The sequence below is a fragment of the Physcomitrium patens genome, chromosome 22 (assembly GCF_059467195.1).
Source record: "Physcomitrium patens ecotype Gransden chromosome 22, ASM5946719v1, whole genome shotgun sequence".
NCBI lineage: Eukaryota > Viridiplantae > Streptophyta > Bryopsida > Funariales > Funariaceae > Physcomitrium > Physcomitrium patens.
The window spans coordinates 11,989,194-12,015,569 of record NC_143431.1 but is presented as its reverse complement, the minus strand read 5'-3'; the positions used below and the strand labels follow the sequence as shown (position 1 = coordinate 12,015,569).

Below are 26,376 nucleotides of genomic sequence, written 5' to 3'. Positions count from 1 at the left end.
AATTTAATGTATGATACTTATATTAGTCTTTTATATTAGGCTCTTAAGTAAAAACATTCTCAACTTTGGAATCATATTACAAAACATTAGAGCTGATTTTGAAAATGTTGCAAAAACTTTAGTGTATTTTGCAAAGGTTTTGCAAAATAGACTATAAACATACTTTGAATACAAGTGTGAGGTTTGATTTGCAAAAACAAATCTACTTCACAAAAACAATAATTAGGCCAACTTCATGGACTTGTCTTATATGGTTTGTAGTCACTTAAGAAATTGTGATTAAAAAAATTCCTTTTAGTTCACATAAAATGAAGTTATGCATCAGTTAAAACTATAAAAAGTTAGTGTCTTTGTAAAAAAAAATGTTATAGTTCTTCAAAATTAACTTCAATATTTAAATTTTTTTATATTTGTAATTATAATTTGGATTTTAGTAACATCATTATTAAAAAAATACATCCTTTTAATTGAAAAATTTAAAATTAGATTTAGTAATTAATAATTAAGTCAAAATTTAATTGATTATTAAAAATTTAAAACATATTTAATTAAAAAATAATTTTAATTAGTATTACTTAATTAAGATTAAAGAGTAATTTTTTTTCTACAAAAAATTAAAAAGCAACTTGAATACAATAGAATTAAAAGAATAGAACAACATATTATAAATATTAAAATAAAAATATATATTATTTTTAATTTTTTTTTAAAAAATATTAAAATATATAATTTTTTTTATCAAAAGTTTATTCTAAAATCTTTAATTACATAATTGTAGATTCAAAATATTTCATATAAATAATAAGATAATATAAATTATAAGGTGAAATAATAAATTGGTATTTCAAACATACATGTTTATATTAATAATTACCTAGATTAGAAGAGTTTAGCAAAAGAAATAAAAATAAGTTAAGTTGAGAATATCTTAAGTGTCACTAAAGTACAATGCTTCTTTAAAGTTTTATTATGATTCATATATTTAATATTTAGACTACTATCAAGGACAGAACTGGAAGAAGATATATAAACTTGTGGAATCTGTGTCAAAAGGAAAGTGACAAAATAGAAGAAAGTATGTAAATTCAAGGAAGAACTAGAATGGCTATTGCCAAAGACTAGAAAACATAAGACTCTTCAAACTAAACTAAAAGCAAGAAAAGAGTTGACAAGAGTGAAGAAGGCATCACTCTTGCGTCTATGTATACTACTTAACTAAGAACTATGTGGCAATATGCTCTAAGACCTTTAATACATGTCCAACTTGTAGGACATGTGTCTAATTTGTAAGACAAGTTTCTTAGGTGTAGGCCATATGTCCAACTTGTACTATAAGTGGTCAACATGTTGACATGCGGCTTCCTTGTTGGCCAAGCTTTCAACCTACCAATTACCTATAGACATGTATAAAGGCAAAACAACATCTATAAAGCTTTTAAGAAGCTTTCAACAAGATATTATCATATTAACCTATTTTGACTTATTTCAATCTATTCTTATTATCTAGATAATTATCATCATAAATATGTATGTCCATGACATTATCCCCCCCTTGTAGGAACAAGTTCTAAGAAGAGTAGTGATTACATCTTGATAAAGTCTAAGATGGGCCGAACTATATTTGCCATGTAGTCTGATCTTTGTTTCTTTCAAAGGTCCCTTCAACTATTGATAATGTCCCATACTAGGCAAGAAAATCACCCTGATATTTGATCATTATTCAAGCCTTCATAACTTCCTTCAAACAAAACATTAGTAATACCATCAAGAGTGGTTCCTACCTCCAAAAGTATCACTAAACATTAGGAATCCCTTCCAAATTTGTAGTACCAAATGCATTATATGTCACCATCTACTTGAAGAAGAATATGTCATTCTTGAGGATCTTTATCTTGATTTCACCATCTCAAAGGTTATGATAGTCGCAATGTCTTGTCTGGTAGTTCTGCGAATGATAGCTCTTGAGTTGAATCTGCTGGTTATTTGTTCTCCATCTCTAAAGCATTAAAAAATCCAAAAAAAATAATGATACAAGATAGAACAAAATCTCTATTAGGCTTGCTTTGCTTTATAACAAAGAATATCTTGACTCTTTAACTTAATTTTCATAGATGTTATTGATGAAAATCTTTAACTTTGGGTGATGTATTTGCTAGATTCTTAAATGGCTCCGATATGTATTCATTAATGCCATATCTATACCAATGAACTAGATATTTCACCCTATTTTGGCGCTGTCTTGAATCTAAGACTTTTTTTACCTCAAATTCTTCATTTTTGTCTACTTCTTTAAGAGGTGGTGGCATTTGATTCCTTCCTTGTATATCCATTGTCTTATATGACTCAAGCAAAGACACATGGAACACATGATGGATTTTCATAGACTTTGGTAGGTGTAATCGATAAGCAATTAGATTGATCTGTTCACAAATGAGAAATAGTCTAAGCCTATGATAATCTAGCTTGTCACAAAGATAAATAGTTTTAATATTATGACAAAGTAACCATATCTTATCTTCAACATGGAATTGTGTCACGGACATACATATAATTACCTATATGAATAGATAAAAGTATGTAAAAGTAGATAAAAGTAGGTTAATTGTGTAATATCTTCTAGAGAAGCTTCTTAGAAGCTTCATAGATGCTGCTTTGACTTTATAGGAGTCTATAGTTGACTTTTAGGCTAAAAACTTGGTCAACAAGTTAGCCATGTGCCACACATGTTGGAAGCTTAAAGAACAAGCTAACTACGTGGTCCATCCATAGAAAACTTGCCTTGTAAGCAAAGGCATGTGGCCTAGAAAGTCAACATATATTGGAGGTCTTATAGAACATCGCCACGTGGCTTCTAGTTAGATAGTATATATAGAGGCAAGAGTGAAGCCCTCTTCACTCTTGTCAACTCCTTTCTTGCTTCTAGTCTAGTTTCAAGGGTCTCTAGTTTTCTTGTATTTTGGCAATAGCCATTCTAATTTCTTTCTTAATATACATATTTCTATTTTGTCCTATTTCTTTGAAAAAATTCTCACTTACTCTTTAGCTTTCATCGAGTTCTTGTCCTTGACAGATTGACAAGAGTACACTTACAATATGAGAGCTTTGTCTTTTCTTGATTAAGAGTGGATTACCCCTTTTTCTTGATAAGACATAAGCGCATTAGAAGTTGCGGATTACCCTCTTTTAAACTGATATTGTTCTTAGTATTTTCTTTGTTATCAATTCCTCTCTTCTATTTGTTTTGAGCGTTATTAGACATCTTCTCTTTTCTAAGTGCTACTATGGCAGAGCTTGTTGAAATGAAGAGTGCAATGGCACAGATGCAAGAACAATTGAGGGAGTTAATGCTTGCGATGCATCAACTCAATTTACCACCACAAGGAGCAACAAGAATGGTAGGAAGTGAAGATATAGAGATGATTGGGGCTGCTTCAACATCTGCACCAAACCATGTCCCTTCTCCCAGAATGGAACACCCTTCGAGTGTTAGAGAACCGAGAGTAGCCTTGCCCGAGAAGTTTGATGGTACCAGATCCAAGTTTCGAGGATTCATCAATCAGGTCCAATTAGTGATTGAACTTCAACCCCAGAGCTATCCAACTCCAGGGTCACAAGTTAGATTCATTGGTACACTTCTTTCAGGTTCAGCATTGTCATGGTTTTCATCTTTTCTTGAACGACGAGATCCAATATTGGATAATCTGGAGGCTTTTTTGGCGGAGTTTCGATCCATGTTTGGAGAACATGATGCAATTCGTGTTGCAACCAACAAGATCTGTATTTTGCGACAAGGCAATCGATCAGTAACATTATATGCTTCGCAATTTCGACAACTTGCAACTGATATCAAGTGGGATGATGCCGCACTTGTGAGTCAATTTCTCTACGGATTACAATATGAGGTAAAGAAATTGATGCTTAATTTACCTGATCCTCAAACATTGAGTCAAGCAATTGACTTTGCTGTGAAGTGCGACAATCGACTTTTTGAATTTCGATCCGAGAGTCGCACAAGTAAGCCTCAACGTTACTACAATTCAATGGCAACACCGACGTCTCCTCAACACATACCTTCAGAAGTAGAGGATATGCAAATTGATGCGGTACGTTTCAAACCTCTTACTGAGCAAGAAAAGTCTCGTCGTCGACAAGAAGGATTGTGCTTATATTGTGGAGAACCTAAGCACACTGCTCAACATTGTCCAAAGAAGCGACGTAACTACAAAATGAGGAGTACGGCTGTCAAAGAAGACAGTATGTCAGAAAACGAGTACGTCCAGCTACAATAGGGACCGTGCGGCTGGAATCTTGTACAACTTCTAATGAAGGTCCTATCCTCTCCTCAGAACCATCTCCTTGTTTTATAATAGATGTGCGTTTAGGACCTAATAATTACAAAGCCTCTGCCTTGATAGATTCAAGAGCCTCAGCTTGTTTTTTAGATGAAGAATTTGCTAGATGTCATAGAATATCATTAATACAAAAAACTAAACCTGTACACGTAGAAGTCATAGATGGTCGTCCGTTGTCTTCTGGAGATGTAACTCACGAAACACTTCCTATAGATGTAGTAATAAATGGTCATAGTAGTTGCGTAATTTTTAATATAATTAGATCTCCCTCTAATCCAGTAATTTTAGGCTTATCATGGTTAGAAAAGTATAATCCTCGAATAGATTGGATTTCTCGTAAACTTGATTTTCCTCGGAGCATTAGTAACAGTTCTATTAATCAAGTAAAAAACCATGAGTCTAGTATAGTAAAACCCGCACTTATAGGTGCAAAAGCATTTATATACGCAGCAAAAGAAGGATCAACTTTTGCTATTTATGCTGCACCTATTTCTGAAAGCGTAAAGACTTCAAGTGGCATTCCAAGTCAATATCAGGATTATCAAGACGTTTTTGAGAAAAAGAATGCAGATATTCTTCCTGAGCATCGCCCATACGATTATTCAATCGATCTCAAGGAAGGAACTCAGCCACCATTTGGACCAATTTACAGTTTATCGCAAGATGAGTTGGCTGAACTCAAGACATATATTGACGAGAATTTAGCGAAGAATTTCATACGCCATTCAAAATCTCCAGCAAGAGCTCCAATTTTATTCGTAAAGAAAAAAGATGGATCTTTACGAATGTGTGTTGACTATCGAGGACTCAACAAGATCACAATCAAGAACAGGTATCCATTACCTTTGATATCAGGACTCCTTGACCAGTTAAATCAAGCTAAGATCTATACAAAAATAGATCTAAGAGGAGCATATAATCTAGTACGGATCAAAGAAGGAGATGAATGGAAGACTGCGTTTTGAACCAGGTACGGACACTTTGAATACAATGTCATGCCTTTTGGACTCACGAATGCACCAGCTGCTTTTCAACATCTCATGAATGATATATTTCGTGAATTCTTAGACAATTTTGTCGTCTGCTACCTAGACGATATCCTGATTTATTCTAAGAATGTTGAAGAACATGAAATACATGTTCGTCAAGTATTACAAAAACTTAGAGATGCAGGATTGTACGCCAAGATAGAAAAGTGTGTATTTCACACTACTCAAGTTGACTTTTTAGGATACATCATTTCAAATGATGGTCTTATGATGGATTCTAAGAAAGTCCAAACAATCATGGATTGGAAGATTCCAAAGACTGTAAGAGATGTCCAATGTTTCTTGGGATTTGCCAATTACTATCGGATCTTCATCAAAGACTTCTCACGAGTTGCAGCTCCACTTACACGCTTGACTAGTAAAGATAAATTCCAATGGAATCAAGAAGCGGAAGCAGCATTTGAAGCCTTGAAGACATCGTTTGTCTCTGCACCAGTCTTATATCGTGTTGACTTTTCCAAGGTATTTTTTATGGAAACAGACGCATCGGATTTTGCCTTGGGTGCAGTTTTATCACAAATGGGAACAGATGACAAACTTCATCCGATAGCTTTTCATTCAAGAAAATTCTCAGCAGCCGAGATCAATTATGAGATCCACGATAAAGAACTTCTTGCAATCGTGGATTCTTTTCAAGAATGGCGTCATTATCTAGAAGGTGCTTCTAGTCCAGTCACTGTGTATACAGATCACAAGAACCTCGAGTATTTCATGTCAGCACGCGTGTTGAATCATCGTCAAGCTCGTTGGAGTATGTCTTTGTCAAGATTCGACTTCATTATCACTTATCGGCCAGGAAAACAACAAGGTTTGTCCGATGCCCTGTCTAGACGTTCTTATTTTGCACCAAAAGAAGGAGATGCAGCTTTTGAGCAACAAAGAACGGTCCTCTTGAAACCGGAGCAATTTCATCTCCGAGCAGTGAAATCAACACTGACTGTTGATTCAACTTTTCTCAAGCAAATCCAGTCCAGTATGTCCTCAGACCCTCTTGTTCATGATATCGAGAATAATTCTTCCAAGTCTCATGATCCTTCTAAGTTCGAGTTCAAGAATAATCTATTATATTTTGAAGGACGCCTATATGTTCCAGAAGGAAAAGCACGTTTGCGTGTTCTTCAAGCACGTCATGACTTTCCAGCAGCAGGTCACTTTGGATATAATAAGACTCTGGAACTCATATCAAGAGATTTTTGGTGGCCACAAATGTGGAAGTCAGTCAAAGACTTTGTACAATCATGTGATATTTGTTCAAGATCAAAAATTCCTCGACATCCACCTTACGGACTTCTTCAGCCATTACCTATACCAGAACAACCATGGTCTTCTGTTTCTATGGATTTCATCACAGATCTTCCAAACTCAAGATCTTATGATTCTATATTTGTGATAGTAGATCGTTTCACCAAGATGGCACATTTTATGCCATGTACAAAATCTATCACAGGTGAAGAAACAGCTAAGCTTTTCATTGATAATATCTATCGCTATCATGGATTACCTAAAGATATCATATCGGATAGGGGAACTCAATTTGTGTCGAGATTCTGGAGGACTCTTTTCAAGATTTTAAAAGTGGACATAAAGCTATCTTCAGCTTTCTATCCTCAAACTGATGGACAAACAGAGCGCGTAAACCAAGTCTTGGAACAGTATTTAAGGTGTACCATCAACTACCAACAAGATGATTGGACAATCCTTCTGCCATTGGCAGAGTTTGCTTATAATAATACGGTACATTCTTCCACGCAACAAACACCTTTCTTTGCCAATTATGGCTATCATCCACGACTTGATACTTTTGATTTTTCAAAAGTTGATAATCCTGCAGCAGAAGATATGACAAATCGGTTGTCAGAGTTACATGCAATAATGAAGGCGCAGTTGAAGAAAGCTCAAGAACGACAAAAGATAAATGTAGATGTATATCGTAAAGAGCAACCACAACTCAACGTGGGTGATAAGGTATGGCTTCTTCGTCGCAATATCAAGACCACTCGACCTTGTGACAAATTGGACTATCGTAGGCTTGGCCCCTTTTCTGTTTCTGAACAGATCAACCCAGTTGCATATCGGTTACATCTACCGGAGTCAATGAAGATCCATCCTGTATTCCACGTGTCTCTTCTTGAACCATATAAGACAGTGGATATACAAGGAAGAAGACAAATGCCACCGCCTCCTATAGAAGTAGATAATAATGAAGAATTTGAGGTGGAAGAGATATTAGACTCAAGGCGGCGCCGAAATAAGCTGGAATATCTTGTTCATTGGCGCGGATATGATATTAGTGAGCGCACATGGGAGCCATCCAGGAATCTAGCAAATGCATCAGCTAAAGTCAAAGTTTTTCATCAACGACATCCATCAAAACCAAGATGAAAACCTCTCTTATAAAAGAGACAAGATTGAGGCAAGATAACATTCAATTTCCTATCCTTGTTTGTAACTTCTTTGCATTTGTGACGCTAATTAGATGGAGAGCCAACAACCAGCGGATTCAACTCAAGAACCTTCGTTTGCTGACTTACCGGATGAGACATTGCGATTGTCACAACCTTCAAGACGACGCAACCGAGATGAAGATCCTCAAGAACGACATGTTCTTCCTCGAATAGATGGTGAGATACAACGCATTTGGTATCACGACCTTGGAAGAGATTCTCGATGTTTGGTGATATTATTGGAGATAGGAACGACTCCTGATGGTGTTTCAAATGTATTATTTGAAGGAAGTTATGAAGGCCTCAACAATGATCAAATAACAGGGTGGTCTTCTCGCCCTGGAATGGGACACTATCGATGGCTAAGAGGACCCATCAACTATCTTCGAAGAGAACAAAGATCAGAGTATGTAGCAAATACAATTCGCAGCATATTAGATTTTCTCAATATATAATCACCGCTCCTCGTGGAACTCGTCCCTAGAAGGGGGGGTAATGTCACGGACATACATACAATTACCTATATGAATAGATAAAAGTATGTAAAAGTAGATAAAAGTAGGTTAATTATGTAATATCTTCTAGAGAAGCTTCTTAGAAGCTTCATAGACGCTGCTTTGACTTTATAGGAGTCTATAGTTGACTTTTAGGCTAAAAACTTGGTCAACAAGTTAGCCATGTGCCACACATGTTGGAAGCTTAAAGAACAAGCTAACTACGTGGTCCATCCATAGAAAACTTGCCTTGTAAGCAAAGGCATGTGGCCTAGAAAGTCAACATATATTGGAGGTCTTATAGAACATCGCCATGTGGCTTCTAGTTAGATAGTATATATAGAGGCAAGAGTGAAGCCCTCTTCACTCTTGTCAACTCCTTTCTTGCTTCTAGTCTAGTTTCAAGGGTCTCTAGTTTTCTTGTATTTTGGCAATAGCCATTCTAATTTCTTTCTTAATATACATATTTCTATTTTGTCCTATTTCTTTGAAAAAAGTCTCACTTACTCTTTAGCTTTCATCGAGTTCTTGTCCTTGACAAATTGAGGTTTTTCCTTGCAATAGACATGTGCATTGGCTTTTTGTTGTTCTTGAATTTCATTTGCATGTAGCTTTGACAATCGATTTGCCACATCTTCCATCGCAGGATTATCAGTTTTTGAAAAGTCAAAAGTTTCAAATTATAGATGATAACCATAATTGGCAAAGAAAGGTATTTTTTGAGTAGAAGAATGTATCAAATTATTGTTAGCAAACTCTACCAATGGCAAAAGAGTTGTCCAATCATCTTGTTGATAGTTGATGATACACTTCAAATATTGCTCTAAAACTTGATTTATCCATTCTGTTTGTCTATCACTTTGAGGGAAGAAAGCCAAAGATAATTTTATATCTACATTCAATATCTTAAAAAGAGTTCTCCAAAATCTCGTTAAAAGAATTGTGTTCCTTTATCTAATATAATATCGTTTGATATCCATGATAGCGATAGATGTTGTCAAAGAAGAGTTTAGCTGTTTCTTCACATGTGATAGATTTTGTATATGGTACAAAATGTGCCATCTTAGTGAAACGATCTACAATCATGAATATGAAATCATATGAACTTGAAATTGAAAGATCCATGATAAAATCCATAGAAACAAAAGACTATATTTATTTTGGTATAGGTAATGGTTGGATGAATCTATAAGATCAATGATAAGGAATTTTTGATCTTGACCAAACATCACATGTCTGTACAAATCCTTTAATAGCCTTTCATATTTGAGACCACCAAAAATCTCTAGATATAAACTCCAAACTCTTATTATATCCAAAATGTCCTGTTGCAAGGAAATTGTGACTTACTTCAGGAGCATGTAATCGTATTTTTCCTTTTGGAATATATAAGTGTCTTTTGAAATAGAATAGATTCTCCTTAAACTCAAACTTAGAAGTATCTTGAGGCTTAGAGGAATTGTTTTTAATATCATGAACAAGAAGGTTTGAGGACATATTTACTTGAATCTGCTTGAGAAAAGTCAAATCAACATTCAATGTTGATTTCATTGCTGAAAGATGAAATTATTTTTGCTTCAATAAAATTATCTTTTGTTAGTCAAAAGCTACTTCTCCTTGTTTTGGTGTAAGATAAGAATGTCTAGAAAGGGCATCAGATAAAACTTGTTGTTTTCTTGGCCAATAAGAGATATTGAATTCGAATCTTGACAAAGACATGCTTCAACAAACTTAGCAACGATTCAAAATACATGCTAACATAAAATATTTGAAGTTCTTGTGATCCATATACATAGTGACTAGACTTGAAGTACCTTCTAAATAATGACATCATTCTTAAAAATAATCCACAATTACAAAAAGTTTCTTGTTGTAGATCTCATAATTAATCTCGACTGATGAAAATTTTCTTGATCGAAAAGCTATTGGATGAAGTTTTTCATCTGCTCTTATTTGTAATAAGACTACACTCAAGACAAAGTCAGATACATTTGACTCCATAAAAAATGCTTTAGAAAAGTCGATATGATGTAAAATTGATACAGAAGTAAAAACTTTCTTCAAAGCTTGAAATGATGTCTCTGCTTTTTTACTCCACTTGAGCTTATCTTCACAAGTTAAGCGTGTAAGTGGCACTACAACTTGAGAAAAATTCTTGATGAAGATCCGATAGTAATTGACAAATCTCAAAAAGCATTGTACATCTCTTATTGTTTTTGGAATCTTCTAGTCTATGATTGTAAGAATTTTTTTAAGATCCATCATTAAACCATTGTTTGAAATAATGTATCCTAAGAAGTCAACTTAAGTAGTGTGGAATATACATTTTTCAATCTTAGTATACAATTCTGCATCTCTAAGTTTTTGTAATATATGACAAACATAAATTTCATATTCTTTTGCATTCTTAGAATAAATTAAAATATTGTCTAATTAATAGATAACAAAATCATCTGGGAACTCAAAAAAAACATCATTCATAAGATGTTGAAAAGTAGCTGGTACATTTGTAAGTCTAAAAGGCATGATATTATATTCAAAGTATCCATACCTTGTTCAAAATGCAGTCTTTTATTCATCTTCTTTTTCAATGCTGACTAGATTATATACTCTTCGTAGATCTATTTTTGTATAGATCTTAGCTTGATTTAATTGATCAAGAAGTCCAGATATCAAAGGTAGAGGATATTTATTCTTGATGGTAATCTTGTTGAGTCTTTGATAATCTATACACATTTACAATGATCCATCTTTTTTCTTCATAAATAAGATAGGAGATCTTGCAAGAGATTTTGAATGGCATATGAAATTCTTAGCTAAGTTCTCATTAATTTATTTCGTGAGCTCAATTAACTCATTTTGTGATAAACTATAGATTGGACCAAATGGTTGCTAAGTTCCATTTTTAAGATCGATTGAGAAATCATATGAATGATGCTCCGAGAGAATATCTACATTCTTTTTTTCATAAAAATCTTAAAAATCTTGATATTGACTTCAAAATTCACTTGAAATCTTTCCCTCATTTAAAATAGGTGTCGCATAAATAACAGAAGACTATCCTTCTTTTGCAACATGCAAAAAAACTTTTACACTTACAAGTACAAGTTTGGCTATACTAGACTGATGGCTTTCTATTAGATTAGAAAAACTCTTAATGATGTTTGAAAAAAAATCAAATTTACATGAAATCCAATCTATTACAAGATTATATTTTTTTAGTTACAATAAACCTAAAATGATTGGATTACAGAGAGATCTAATTATATTAAAAATTATGCAACTATTACAACCATTTATTACTATATCTATAAGAAGTGTTTCATGATTAACATATCTAAAAGATAACTGACAACCATCTATGTCTTCTATGTGTACGGATTTAGTTTTTTGTACTAACTATACATTACGAACAAATTCTTCATCTAAAAAATAAGCTAAGGCTCCTAAATCTATCAAGGCAGAGGCTTTGTAATTATTAGATCCTAAATACATATCTATTGTAAAACAAGGAGAGGATTTTGAGGAGAAAATAGAACCTTCATTAGGAATTGTATAAGATTTTAGCCACATGATTCTTATTATAACTGGACAAATTTGTTTTCTAATATGTTTTCATCTTTGATAGCAGTACTCTTCATTTTATAGTTGTATCATTTTTTTGGATAATATTGAGTAGTGTACTTAACTTCTCCATAATATAAACATAGTCCTTCTTGATGATGACAAGTCATTTCTTATTTGGTAAGAAGTTTAAAATGTACTACATCAATTTGTATGTCTTCTACTTCCAAATGTTTAGATTGAAAAGTCATTGGTATCATCATTGAATTGTAATAACATTAAGGTTCTATTGTGTGATTCTCATATTAAAACTCAAAAAATTGATTATTACATTTTATAGCAAAGTCAATTGCTTGAATCAAGATTTGAAGATCAGATAAATTGAGCATCAATTTCTTTACTTCACATTCTAATTTGTAGAAAAATTGGTTGATGACTGCTACATCATTCCATTTGATATCTGTCACTAATTATTGAAATTGTGAAGCATATAATGCCACTGATCGATTGTCTTGTTTCAAAATATGAATCTTATTGGTTGCAATACGGATTGCATCATGTTTTCTATACATAAATCAAAATTCTACTAAGAATCCTTCCAAATTATCCAATAGTGGATCATGTCATTTAAGAAATGATAAAAAACCATCATAAAGTTGAATCTGAAAGTAGTGTTCTAATAAACCTTACTTGTGATCCTTGAGTTGGATAAATTTAAAGTTGTAGTTCAATCACTAGTTGTACCTGATTGATGAATCTTTGAAACTTAGATCTTGTGCCATCAAACTTTTCAAGCAATCCAATTTTTGGTTCTTTGAAACTTGAATAATGTTCAATTGTAGGAGCAATAGTATAGCTTGGTATAGATGTTGAAGCAAATCCAATCATCTCTATATCTTCATTGCTTGATAATCTTATTGCTCCTTATGGTGGTAGACTGAAGTGATGCTTTGCAAGCATAAACTCTTTCATTTGCTCCTCCATTTGAGCCATTGCAGTCTTCATTTTAGCAAACTTTGCCATGCTAGCACAATAAAAAGAAAGGTGTCTATTGTCAGAAAATACAATACTCAAGAATAATAATAATAAAAAAATCCAAAAACAATATCAGTTTAGAAGAAGATAATCTGTAAATTCTAATATGCTTATGTCTTATCAAGAAAAAGGAGTTATTCATTCTTAATCAAGAAAGAACAAAGCTCTGATATTGTATGTGTACTCTTATCAATCTATCAGGGACACAAATTGAAAGGAGATACATAAACTGGTGGAATCTGTGTCAAAAGGAAAGTGACAAAATAAAAGAAAGTATGTAAATTCAAGGAAGAACTAGAATGACTATTGCCAAAGATTAAAAAACATAAGACTCTTCAAACTAAACTAAAAGCAAGAAAGGACTTGACAAGAGTGAAGAAGGCATCACTCTTGCCTCTATGTATACTACTTAATTAAGAACTATGTAGTGACATACTATAAGATCTTTTATACGCGTCCAACTTGTACGACATGTGTCTAATTTGTAAGACAAGTTTCTTAGGTGTGGGCCGTATGTCCAACTTGTACTACAAGTGGTTAATATGTTGACACGTGGCTTCTTTCTTGGCCAAGCTTTCAACCTACCAAACACCTATAGACATGTATAAACATGCAAAACAATCACCTATAGACATGCAAAACAACATCTATAAAGCTTCTAAGAAGCTTTCAACAAGATATTATCATATTTATCTATTTTGACTTATTTCTACCTATTCTTATTATCTAGATAATTATCATAGTAAATATGTATGTCCAAGACAACTACATACAATAAATATGAATTTATAAATTTATTTATATTTATAAAATATAATTAAAGTATATATATATCATAAATTTATTTTATTTTTTTAATTATAAATATATATATATAGTTTATTTGTGCTAATTCATGTCTCTAATGCTATTTAGAACTTTAGATGTATATTTGAGTCTCCAACATTTAGAGATTTTTTAAGTTTACTTGATCAAAACTAAAAATATGCACGTTATTTTTTATTTATATATTTATATGAAAAAATATTGAAATAACATATCCATTTACTAAATTGACCTACCCTATTGTAGAGAATAAAGAGAAATGAGGGAGGTTGGGATAAAAGCTGAAAATAAGGAGAAAAGAATAAGGAGAAATTGGGATAAAGAAGAATAGAAACAATAGAAGCATGTTAAGAACATGAATCTTGAATAAAGAAATAGATAATACATTCTTATGTTACTTAAAAAGATAGGAAATCACTCAAAGATGATAATATATTGAAGTAGAATGACTATTGCCAAAGACAAGAAGACTAGAAAGTCCTGAAATAAGACTAAGTATTAGATAGGAGTTGATAAGAGTGAAGAAGACTTCACTCTTGCCTCCATATATACTCTTTAACTAAGAGCTATGTGGCAATATGCTATAGGACCTCTAACACGTATTGACTTTGCTAGACACATGTCTTAACTTACAAGCCAAGTTATTTATATGTGGGCCAAATAGTTAGCTTATTCCATAAACTACTAACACATGTAATGTGTGGCTAACTTGTTAATTATTTTTTTAGACTACAAATTAATTACAAACATGTGTAAAGTTAAAGTAGCATCTATGAAGCTTCTAAAAAGCTTTTTTTAGAAGATATTATGAAATTAATCTATTTTTACTTACTTCTACTTCATCATATAGGTAATTATTGGAATAAATCCGTATGTTTGTGACAAAGGATAGACTAAGAACAAAAACACTTGGATGAGGGCCATAATTATAAATATGATTTATGGAGATGATTTATTTTTTTAATGATAATTATGATAGAGTGGGTTGATTTAATAAATTTTTATATTCATAAGCATTATTGAAAAATACATGTAATAACAAAAATCAACCAAATTATCATTTTTTAAATTAACAGAAAGCAAACATAATACTAAAGTTGTAAAGAACTAAAAAATAATTCAAATATATATATATATATATATATATATATCAAAATTAAAAGCATGATCTATAAATAAAAGAAATAAAATTGAACTTAAAGAATTTTTTTAAGATAATAAATAATACAATGATATGCCATTTTTTTTAAAATAATATATTTTTATAAGAACATATCATTATCAAATAATAAATATTTTTAATAAAAATAGTATTATAATATTTTTTTAATATATTTTTAATTTGACACTCTTCATTTTAAAGATGGAAACTTGTATAGTAATTTGATTTTAGATCATTCTTTTTTTAATTATTTATTTCATCAAGTTCAATAAATTGTTAATAAAATAAATTTGAAGTATATATATATATATATATATATATATATATAAAGAAATCAATAAAAAAGGAAAATGTTATATTTTTAACTTTAAAAATTCATTTCAGGAGAAATATTTATTTATTATAAATTAAGACAATGACAGAACACTCTTTTTAAATCTTTTAAATTCAATTTTTCACAATTTGATATTTTTATGCATTCTTCAATATTATGAATTTGTAGATTCTAAAACTTTGGTTAAAAAATACAAAAAATAGTCAACACAGAAATAAATAAATAAGAAATGTTACAAATCAAAACATCCAATTGATCCTTATATTTTTTACACATGTGGTTGAAAAAAAAATATAAGGATCTCAAATACACACAACATTTTTAAATGTATTGTTCTATTGATATAAAGTTAAAAATTGAATATATATATATATATATATATATATATCCACACACACTTAAACATCTAATTTTTATAATTTTTAGATCATTTATGTCTTCTAAGAGAAATTTACAATGTTCTTATTGTAATTCCACAAGTGATATTAAATTAAGATTTCAATTAATATTTTAAGTATAAAATTTCACTTTATACATCATGAACTACTCAAAAAATATACAACACCATAGATGCATATATGTATGTGTGCTTTTTAATTGTAACATAAAGCAAGTGGATTATGAAGTTTATTGTACCATTCCCACCTAATCCCACTTATTCAAAGTAAATGTCATTTGTATATGAAATTGATTGTAAATCACAGATATAATACAATGCTCACTTCTATATTTGGTTGAACCATTGTCCTGATTTACGTAATTACATCTATATTTATGATATTGTGTGTATTTCACACATTATTTCACAAGATTCAGGAAAATGGTGACCAAGTGCTTTTTAGACCATGGAAACTCCTCACTTTTTATCTATAAATAATAAGAGAAAAAGTAGAATTGCATTATTAAAAAAAAGCGGAATTAAACTGCTCTAAACGAATGAGAAGGGCACCAATCACGGCCAGCGTGGACATCCACGTGGACCACTCCCTTGTGCCACCTCAGCCATCCAACCCCAGCCCTTTCGAAGCCCCGTCGTGCTTTCGTCTCGATTGGCGCCCACCCCCCAAAATATCTTCGTGCACTTTTTTCTGCACTTTTGGACAGAATCCTGCCTTACAAGTGTAATTTTTCGTCAATTTTCATCCAGAAGTGCAACGATATTCTCCATCGCGAGGTTTGGGATAATGCAGGGCTGGGTCCAAAAACAAACACTGGCCACCACTTTTCGACCCTCTGAGAAAGTTCATTAATCCATTCATCATATTTTTCATTCTTCCACACCTTCATCCACTATTGATTCTTCCCTTTGTGTGTGACAGTCCCCTACAACAGTGGCTTTCTTCTTTTTTCTTATAAAGCTGCTGATAACATAGGATCTGACATATATTAGATTTCATGGAGGAAATGGGGTCATGTAAGGGGTTCCTTGCTATGGGGCCAGACACACACACACACACACACACACACACACAGTCAGTATGTCACCGTATGTTTTGAACATTTTACAGTTGTATCACCTTACTTTAAAAGGTGGAAAGAGAGGGTGTTGGAGTGGGGGAGAAAGGAAGACCACAACTCGAATGAACACAAAAGAGTGTGGTCCACAATTTCAATAAAACATAAAAATAAAGAAAAAGAGAGTGTTGTCCATTGTGCCAAGAGTTTGGTCATTCACATGCTCGTTCATAGTTTTGGAATGCGATTCACATGTGGGGATATTGAGAGAATGGAATGTGATTGGATCCACACTCAAAAAGGGAGCATATTATTGGGGAGATATTCATGAAAATATCTTTTTTCAAGGGGGTCATTAAGTTTCCTTCACCCGTGGGGGGAAGAAAAGGACCGGGGGCGTGCTGACAGGGTCACCTGTAACCGCGGAATAGCGGCGATAGGGGCACAGTGATCCTGAGCAGGGGCGGCACTTTGCTCAGTCTCGGGATCCTTTTCTCCGCGCACTGGTTGGAGTTCTGCCGCAGAGGCTCCGTTTATTCGTGTGTTTTGTGTTTTGTGTGGGTGTGTGTGTTCGTGCGCGTGTGAGGAGGCGCTGAGTAGAGATTGCGGTGCTGAGCCTTGATACTAGACCGTGGGAGAAAGTTTCATGCGGCGGAAGAATGGACAAGATGATCAGCTCGTCGAAGACTTAGCCTGGTGCAGCGGCTCGTCTTAGACGGCCTACCTGCATCCGTTGCAGGTTTGGCATTGCAGAGCGTGACTCGGATTGCTGCTGGAACGCTTGTGCTTGTATTCCAGAGGTGCGTCGTCGTGAATTTGAGCATTTTCTTTGTCGTGATTTGGTTGACGTTAGGAATCAAAACCAGTTGTGCCTCGCCATATTGTACTCGATTACTTAATAATGGAACAAGTCCTTGGAGGTGGATTGTGACCGGATATATGGTGGTTTGACTTTACTTCTGATCATTTTGGACTGATTCGGTAAAGTTGCAAGTGCTTGAGTGATTGTGAGGAACGTCCGAATGGTGTCTGTGGTAGACGTCCTCAGTTAGCGGTGTGAGTTGTAATGGACGACTAGTATTCCGGTGCGAATGTGCCTCTATTGTCGTCTCAGCTCGTCTAGATCCTCCTAGATAAGTAGTATAGATTGGAAGGAATAGTCAGACAATCAGAGACGCATGTTCCTGCATTCGTAAATTCGAACTCGTGCATGATGGGGTCAGAGTTCTTTGTGCAGGCAGCGTACAGTTGTGACAATAGATATAGTTCCTACGCGAAAGTGCAATCGAAGAACCACGGGTATGTCCAGGCACTATATAGACATTGAAAAGTTGAAAGCGATAGCAGAGGATGGTGGATTGAAATAGAGTCCTACAGGGCAATGAGTACCATTATTTGTAACGATAATCTCCTGTTTTACGTGCAGCACTGGCAACCTTCAACATGATGCAACTTTTACCTCTTAACGAGTGTGTGGAAGCTCAAGAGAGAGCTTAGAAGTGCACTCGGTGTCTCTTAACGCATTCTTCGATTTTATCTGCAAGTTCTCTTCAGTAACAATGGTAATTTGTTGCTATTCCTGTTGCAATGGGATTGGTATCATTCTACCATCTTGAATTCCTCAATTGCCGCATGTCTAGCTGTCTTTTCTCTGGGTTACGTAATATCATTAGCCATTCATGTTTTGTAAGTACCTGCCTTTGATTCCGGCTTTGGTGCAATGCAAACGTATGCAGGACACCGTTTCTGCGCGCTCACTTGCGGGCATGTCCAGCAACTTACTATCATCACCAGCTCGGACATGGCATGGGGAGTTTCGATTGGTTTCACAGCAAATTCCCCTGATCTCCTCGTATCACGTTACAGGGTCAAACACCAATAATTCAACTTCCGTACGAACGTCATTTTTCGGTGAGAGGTACGGAGGAGAAGCTTCAACTGCAACATTTATACATGCTACTCTCTGCATCTTCCTGCTCACCGAAAATTTTCTTTGTCTTATTCTTTTTCTTTTTTCACAAAAAAATAATCTGTAGGGAGAAGGAATTGACAGTGGGGGACTTTATGTTGCGCAGGAGCCCAAACACTAGCAAAGTCGCTAAGGGACAGCGGCGAAGCAGGCCTGACCATGCTGTTGTTTCAGTGCTAAAGGTGAGTTTCAATGCTCCTATCATCTCAGAAAGAGATTGAAATCAACCAGTCTCGTTCCTACAAAACCTGATTATAAGATTTTGACTCTTTTTGTACTTGCAGGGTGATCGTATTACAGGAAGCAGAGATGTTCAGGCACCAGACGATGTTGAGTCACTTAAAGCTGCGCTGGCCGCAGCTGAAGCTAGAACCGATGCTGCCAAGCAAGCTGAGAAAAAAGCTTTGGATGCATTGGCAGCCATGAAGAACAAGTCACGGGATATGGCGCAGAACGACCAAAATTCACAGGAAGTATTTGAAGGCATCAGTCTTGCAGTGCAAGTTGAAAAGATCTCTGAGTCTACAATTCAGAAAGCAACTTTGCGCATAACCGAGGACGCGGAGCTGAAAATAGCTGCTGCTGAAACTGCAGCCGCTGAGGTTATTCTGGAGCTTGAGGATCAATTTCGGCGAGCAGCGGAGGACGCTGTCCAAGCCGCCAGTGTGGAGGCACAAGTAACGATTGATGAAGCTAGGGCTGCGGTTAGCGCTGCCAGAGTTCAGGCCGAGAAATCTGAAGCCATATTGAACAAACAGGTGAAGGCGTTGAATGAACTGGCCGAGGCTGAAGCGAAAGTGCTTATGTTGGAAGAGGCCCTTCTTGATGCTGGTCGAAAGTTGCAACTGGCGAATGGGGAAACTGAGCGTATACGCATTGAGCTCGACTCAGCTCAAAGATTCATCAAAACCGCAACCGCTAGGGCTGAAGCTGCGGAAAGGACAGCCGAGGAACTTCAGAGAGCTGCTGCAAAAGAGGCAGAGGAACGTGCGGATAGTGCTCAAAGTGCAATCAATGCAGTGAAGAAGGCCACGCAGGTGAGACTAGATGCGGACAAGATTGCATTTGAAGCGGAGTTGGATGCTCTTCGGAGCGCGAATGATACATCTCATAAGGCTAGCGAAGCCCGCAGACTAGTCGATAAATCAAGGTAATTGGTTTTTCATTTTTAGTATTTACCTCATTGTGAACTTCTATATTAATTTAATTGAGTGGTCACAAATTCTTTCTCGAACTTGGGCAGATTTGAACTACTAGAACGATCATTATTAGCTGTGGAAAGCGCCACGGCTGCTTGGAAGAACCGAGCGCTAATGGCTGAGAAATTATTGAGGCTAGCCAGAATCAATGGAGCCGAAATTGACACAAGTAGTCTGCCAGTTGAGCAAGCTCCTAGTGTAGGTCGTCTTGAAGTTCTTCCCGGTAGCGATGTCCGTATCAAGGACCTTCTCGAAAATGGTCCTAGACGGGAAACTCCAGACTGGATGAAGCGGCGGCTTCAAATAGGCCAACAGGTCTTGCCACCGATGCAACCCATCGCAATAAACGCAGATGTTGATGCTTTGATCCCTCTGCAGCTACCTTCCTCTGAAACCGTCTGGGACGTCTCAAAATCAAAAGTCAAGGAGAATGACAAATATGCTGTACGGGCAGCAGAAAAAGAGGCACTTGACTTACAAAGAAACGCTATGGAGAGAGCTCTCCAGACGAAGTCTATTAAGACTCTAGTGAGATACCCAGAAGACGCAGAGGAGAAATCAGGTCAGCTGCATAACGTTGGCCAAATTTCCCTTCATCACTTTGCTGCCACTCCCATTCACCCCATTTTTCTACAAAGTTTGTGGGTTAAGTTCTGAGTTTCTTTCTTTCTTTTCTTTTTTTTGTGTATGTACAGAATCTGGGACAGGATCTGGCCGCGAGATTGTGGTACGTACTCACCGTATCCGATTCCTGCGAACTTGAACTATATGTGCATAGACCTGACTTCTCTTTTATATCTTATGTACATCTGTGTTAACAACGTGAACATTGATTTTGATGCCAGTTTCAAGGTTTCAACTGGGAGAGCTGGAGACGGCAGTGGTGGCTGGAGATGTCAGCGAAAGCCTCAGATCTTTCCAAATGCGGAATCACAACTATCTGGCTTCCTCCTCCCACTCATTCAGTTGCCCCTCAAGGTATATCTAAGCGTCTTACATATTTCCTACTGCTGAATAGAATGTTGCAAACCGAGTTTGAGACGTAGTGCTTTCCTGTGATGTGGATTGCTCTAGGTGGACTGACCAGGTGGAGCAGGAAATTATACGCATCGAATTGTCGTAATTTGTAGCGAAAGACGAAATGTGCACTGTTGATGTGAAGCATCACCTCTTCTGACGAAATTTCATTTCAATCAATAGCAGATGTTATAACATGTTGAGACGATGGTGGCAGGTTACATGCCAGGTGATCTCTACAATTTGAACTCAGCCTATGGAGGATCGGAGGAGCTGAAACAGTGTATAGACGAGATGCATAAGCATAACATCCTTGTAACTTTCTTGGAACTGATCATTTGCATTCATTTTATTCACAGTCGTGGTGCAACTACATCGTAGGCTTCCACTGATGATCTTTTTCTTCCATTCTTCTACTCGGATGAGGAAGGTTGCACTTGCTTAAATTTATTTAGGTCTCTCACAACAAACTTTCTTGCTGTAGGTTCTTGGAGATGTAGTCCTCAATCACCGTTGCGCTCAAAAACAGAGTCCAAATGGAGTCTGGAATAGGTTCGGAGGCAAGCTTAACTGGGGCCCTGAGGCTATTGTAAGAGATGACCCTAACTTTCAAGGACAGGGCAACCCTAAAAGCGGTAAGTCTAATGAATTGGTTTGAACTCCATAAAATCAAAATTTTCTGCGTGTATTTAAAAATGACGGGTACGGTTTGGTTGATGGACTATGGATCGCAACTGGTAGCCATCATGATCTTAAGTGAAACTGGAGCATGTTTCTGCAACTATCCATGCAGGAGATTTCTTTCATGCTGCTCCGAACATCGATCATTCCCAGGACTTCGTTAGGAGAGATATTATAGAGTGGATGAAATGGCTTCGTAGTGACTTCGGTTTCGATGGATGGCGGCTCGACTTTGTCAGGTCGAGTAATTTCTTTCCAGCTAGTTATTAAATCGATATTCTCATCCATATATATATATATATATATATCCTTTTCTCCCGACTCCGCTCATTGTACGGTTTATGAGTTGTCCTTTTGCTCCGGCTTCTTTTTTACCTGCTTTGGAAGAAAAGAACTTGAATAGGACCCATTTCTGTTCAATTTGGTATACACTACTTGCTGAGGTGAATATATGCTTGAATGTGATTGAAACAGAGGATTTTGGGGTGGATACGTGAAGGAGTACATTGAAGCAACCAAACCAGCATTTGCTATAGGAGAATACTGGGACAGTCTGGCATATGAGGGTGGTCAAGTTAGCTACAATCAAGGTTCAAAACTCTTATTCTTTGTATCTGATTGCCAAAAGAACCGCACGCATTAAGTTTTAGCGCTGAACATTTTAACTACCCCGTTCAATTCTTTTCCAGTATTTGAGCACTTAAAGACAGTTCCGCAAAGACTGCAGTGTCGCTCAACATAAGTTATGACATGGATGCAGATGCTCACAGACAAAGGATAGTGAATTGGATAAATGCTGCTGGTGGTACATCATCAGCATTTGACGTGACAACCAAGGTATGGTAAGAGCTATCAATTTCTATTGTTTCTAAGTTGCAACTTCCTTTTGCCAAGTTTAACCTTATATTTCTCGTCTTCGATTGTTAATTTTAACAGGGCATATTGCACTCAGCTCTTCATGGTGAATTCTGGAGATTAATAGATCCTCAAGGAAAACCACCTGGAGTGATGGGTTGGTGGCCTTCTCGTGCAGTTACTTTCCTTGAGAATCACGATACCGGATCAACTCAGGTCTCTACCTTAACATTCTGTCAGTGATATGCCTCTGGACGAACTGTCTGAAATTGAAATACAATATACATGATGTAGATACTTATGTTGTAAGCTTCAGTGATCTTCATAATTGAGCACTTGCCATGCCGCTAACATTGGCACATGGTGCCGTCTCCAGGGTCATTGGCCATTCCCTCGCGACAAATTGATGATGGGATATGCATACATTTTAACACACCCTGGAACTGTAAGTGCAAGCAATTCTGCAAGATCCTTGAATGGCTTTAGAAGTTTTGAAGCTAGCGAATCTTTACATTTTCATGAGTTCAAATTCCTAGATATGGCATGCTGGTGCATATTTATCTGGATTGAATGTATTGATCGTTTAATGTCACAATTTATTGAGCTTATAATTTTCTGATTGCTTTGCAGCCTGTGATTTTCCATGACCACTTTTATGACTTCGGTCTGCATGATCAAATAGCGGATCTTATCGCCGTGAGAACTCGAACTGGTGTGCATTGTCGGAGTAAAGTAAAAATATTTCAAGCGAATTTTGAAGGATATGCTGCCCAAGTAGGCGACAACCTCGTCATGAAAATCGGTCATCTTGATTGGAATCCGTCGAAACAAAATAATCTTGCAGGTAGCTGGAACCGTTGCACAGACAAGGGAGAATATCAGCTCTGGGAGAGAAAATAAGACGTCTCCCATTTGCCTCATGTATGACACTTGAAACTATACTGTACAATTACTCTTTTCACTAAGAAAACGAGTTTTTATAATGGCGTCATATTATTCTGGATTTGAGAAATGCAGTGCACTATTAAGAGCAAAGTTGCAAATATAATCTTGCTAGAATGCAGGACCTATCCATATCATTTTCTGGCTTGGATGTATTTTGCAAATGGTATAAATATTCTACATGTATAGTTATCAGATGACATAAAGTAAAATAGGACAAAATACTGTACACACGCACTCTTACTACAATTAGATAAAGCAGTCAAGCAGTTTGTTTATTAAATGCAACAATCTTTCATATCCTTCTTACCATTCGCTTTCTTCCTTACGGTACGCAAAATGAATTTCAAATATACCCACCTGGATTACTTTTACAATTCTACACAGTAAACTATTGTGGTTAATTCTACTTCTCTTGGTAACAGCATAGTTGAATGCAATAGCCAATTGGACAGAATTGGTCACACATATTTACAGCCTTGCATCGCTCAGCGTCTACCTATTCTCTCGGCAGCCCCACCGAAAGTTCTACAACAGCTTGAGTTTTCAATGTTAGTGAAGCAGAACACCTCAAATAGTAGCGGTCGGCTGTTTGTTGGTAAGATCCGCTATTTGTGATGGATCAAAGGGAGATGGTGCTCTTGAACTCAAATAAACAGTATCAGGAATGGAAGCTTCCGCGCTCCGCGCTTGGTCGTGCCGGTGATTTGTGCTCGCCTGCACCCAAGGTAGCGACTTTCTCTAATGTCTTGTTACTCACCTCCTCAGCTGCTTTGGCAACCTTGGCATAGGCACCAACTACCCATGATGTTCCTGTCAGAACATATCTGTTCTTCGCAATAGCTGAGCCTGCCGCATTGAGTTTCTGTTCAGTTGCTTGGACAGCAGCTCGAGTCTTCTCCGCAACTTGGTATTTCTCATCGACGACCTTGACCTGCTGATTTATAGCAGCAGTGCCCGCGCTCAGTTTCTTGGTGATACCGATCTTGTCGTCGATTTTCACGACATTGGCCTTCGCGTTTGCTGCTAATTGTGTAGCGTTGGCTGTAAGCTGGTGCTTCTCGTCAAAAGCCTTGGCCTTGGACACTGTGTTGTTTCCAAGAGTGGATCCTTTCGCCAGTATGTTTTTAATGAATTCCTCTGCGCTCTTTTTGGCAGGCTTGGCGGAGGCACTCTGAACACATGCGAAGGTGCATACTGGTCAGCCCAGATTCGTGTCAATGAATTGCCAATACGAATGCAAATTAAGTGTTCCTTCCAAGTCAAATTACCTGCGATTTGACTCGTTCATTGTTGAAACCTGATTTTATCTCTAATGGTGGATTAAAAGCCAGTTCAGTGATCAAAAGTGTAAATAGCCAAACTGACCACAAGATAGGTTAAGCAAATTCTGGTAACACTTTCAGCAGATCAACTAGCTCAATCCAACAATCGGGACCACATTTCCTCGAGAATTTTTCGTATTCACAAGTTTTGTAGCACGAATACTGCTTCGAATAGACCAAAATTTAAGAGTGCGTACAGTGGGCTCAGCAGTGTTCGCATCCAAAGGGACATCCTCAACGCTATTTGCAAGTTTCTCCGACTCATCCGCAGGGGTAATAGTTACTGCTTGATCCACAACTGTGGCTCCCTGTCAATAGACATAAAACGTCAAAAAAAAAAAAAAAAAAAAAAAAAAAAAAAAAAGAAGAAGAAGAGAGAGCGGGAGACAGAGAGAGAGAAACAGAGCGAGAGAAAAGATTCAGGGTGCGAATTACACCCAAATAGGTTTTTAACGGCAACTCGAACTCTTCAATCCATTGGCTTGCTAGTAATTACTAAGTTCCTATTCGAGACATACGGAAAGTAGAAGAGCTGTTTCTAGAGCTTGAGCGTCCGTGAACGTGACAAAGGCAGTCTGCGACAGTGCACCATCCCTACCAACGCCACAGATACAGAAGAATTTATTAGAAAACCCGGAAGGAGGCGCCGCATCCAGAGTTCCACGTCAACTCGGGAGCCACGCCCTGAGACTTACGATCTCGCCAGGAGCAGGTACCCCACCCTTTCTAATGAAAATAGGACATCGGATTTTCTCTAGAAAATCTACAAATAGTGTAACCGAAAGTCGAGATTACCACCCAGGGGGGAAGAAAGGATGGAAAATAAATAAATAAATAAATAGATTGATGCCATCACAGGAATCATAGCACAGAGTAAGACTCTCACTTAATAAGCTTGATGTACTGAATCTCCCCTGAAAAGGAAAAGAAATCCTGAATGTCGTGCTCCGTAGCCTTCGGAGACACGTTACTCACTCGAACGGTATGAATCTCGTCATCCTGCATTCCCTCAAAACCCAGTTCATCATAACAATCTTCGATATCGTTGAAACCCTAAACCATAAACTACAGCCAAATGCCGAAAGCTGACCCAAAATAACGTACCGACATATCGTTAAGCTGCAAATCTTCGCAACGAAACTCTCCCTAGGGATCTCAAGACAATCACAAGAAGCTCAAAAATGAAGAACACGCAAGATTGAGCAGACGGGGCACAGAACTGCGAAACAGAGGAAAGAGGAGAGCGAGCGATGTGAGCTAAACACCAAGCAGGTTTAGCACGCGAGCCAATGCTTTGAATCCCTCGCTGGAACTTGGGCCCTTCCCCCGCGCTTCCCGTCACCGCCAGCTGATGCCCGCCACGAGCGTAGCGAACGCCATCCGTCCCCCAGCAAACGGATATGAGTTGCTGTCCTCTTTCCTCTGTGGTGGGCCTGGTGCTTCCAACCGACACTGTTCGTCGTCATGCTGCTCCATGTGCACAGTCCCCCTTCATGATTTCCTGTCCACACGATCACACAAATCGCTGCGTTGTGGATTTCTAAGCTCGTCGTGGTCTTTCCGGATCGAGCGTCATGAGTGCGAACACATGAAAGCTTTTTGACGCTTCAGTCACCGATAACCCACTTCGGACTGAGATTCATGGCTTCAAGGCCTGATGTTCGGTGACTCATT

At 36.6% G+C, this 26,376-nt stretch overlaps 2 protein-coding genes across 4 annotated transcripts; one reads left to right on the top strand and one right to left on the bottom strand.

The window, feature by feature from the left end:
- The first annotated feature begins 17,199 nt into the window (after positions 1-17,199).
- On the top strand, positions 17,200-23,447 carry LOC112275023 (uncharacterized). Of its 3 annotated transcripts, XM_090246313.1 has the most exons (17): positions 17,225-17,514; positions 17,952-18,013; positions 18,141-18,276; positions 18,451-18,632; positions 18,790-18,865; positions 18,968-19,833; positions 19,927-20,444; positions 20,578-20,609; positions 20,728-20,860; positions 21,117-21,214; positions 21,384-21,534; positions 21,693-21,819; positions 22,055-22,170; positions 22,341-22,417; positions 22,517-22,651; positions 22,812-22,880; positions 23,066-23,447. In XM_090246313.1, the coding sequence occupies exons 3-17, from the start codon at positions 18,274-18,276 to the stop codon at positions 23,333-23,335; spliced, it is 2,853 nt and encodes a 950-aa protein (XP_090102439.1). In that variant the 5' UTR covers positions 17,225-17,514; positions 17,952-18,013; positions 18,141-18,273; the 3' UTR covers positions 23,336-23,447. The 3 variants fall into 3 exon arrangements, 2 of the variants coding, with proteins under 2 accessions (XP_024360714.1, XP_090102439.1); XR_012216432.2 differs by lacking the exon at positions 17,952-18,013 and having other exon boundaries at positions 17,200-17,514; positions 22,341-22,422; XM_024504946.3 differs by lacking the exon at positions 17,952-18,013 and having other exon boundaries at positions 17,200-17,514.
- A 179-nt stretch (positions 23,448-23,626) lies between these two features.
- Positions 23,627-26,059, bottom strand: LOC112275024 (binding partner of ACD11 1). The gene is made up of 5 exons (XM_024504949.3): positions 25,807-26,059; positions 25,589-25,701; positions 25,221-25,296; positions 24,900-25,010; positions 23,627-24,551 (listed from the first exon to the last, which is right to left on the bottom strand). The coding sequence occupies exons 1-5, from the start codon at positions 25,810-25,812 to the stop codon at positions 24,039-24,041; spliced, it is 819 nt and encodes a 272-aa protein (XP_024360717.1). The 5' UTR covers positions 25,813-26,059; the 3' UTR covers positions 23,627-24,038.
- Between the last annotated feature and the right edge of the window lie 317 nt (positions 26,060-26,376).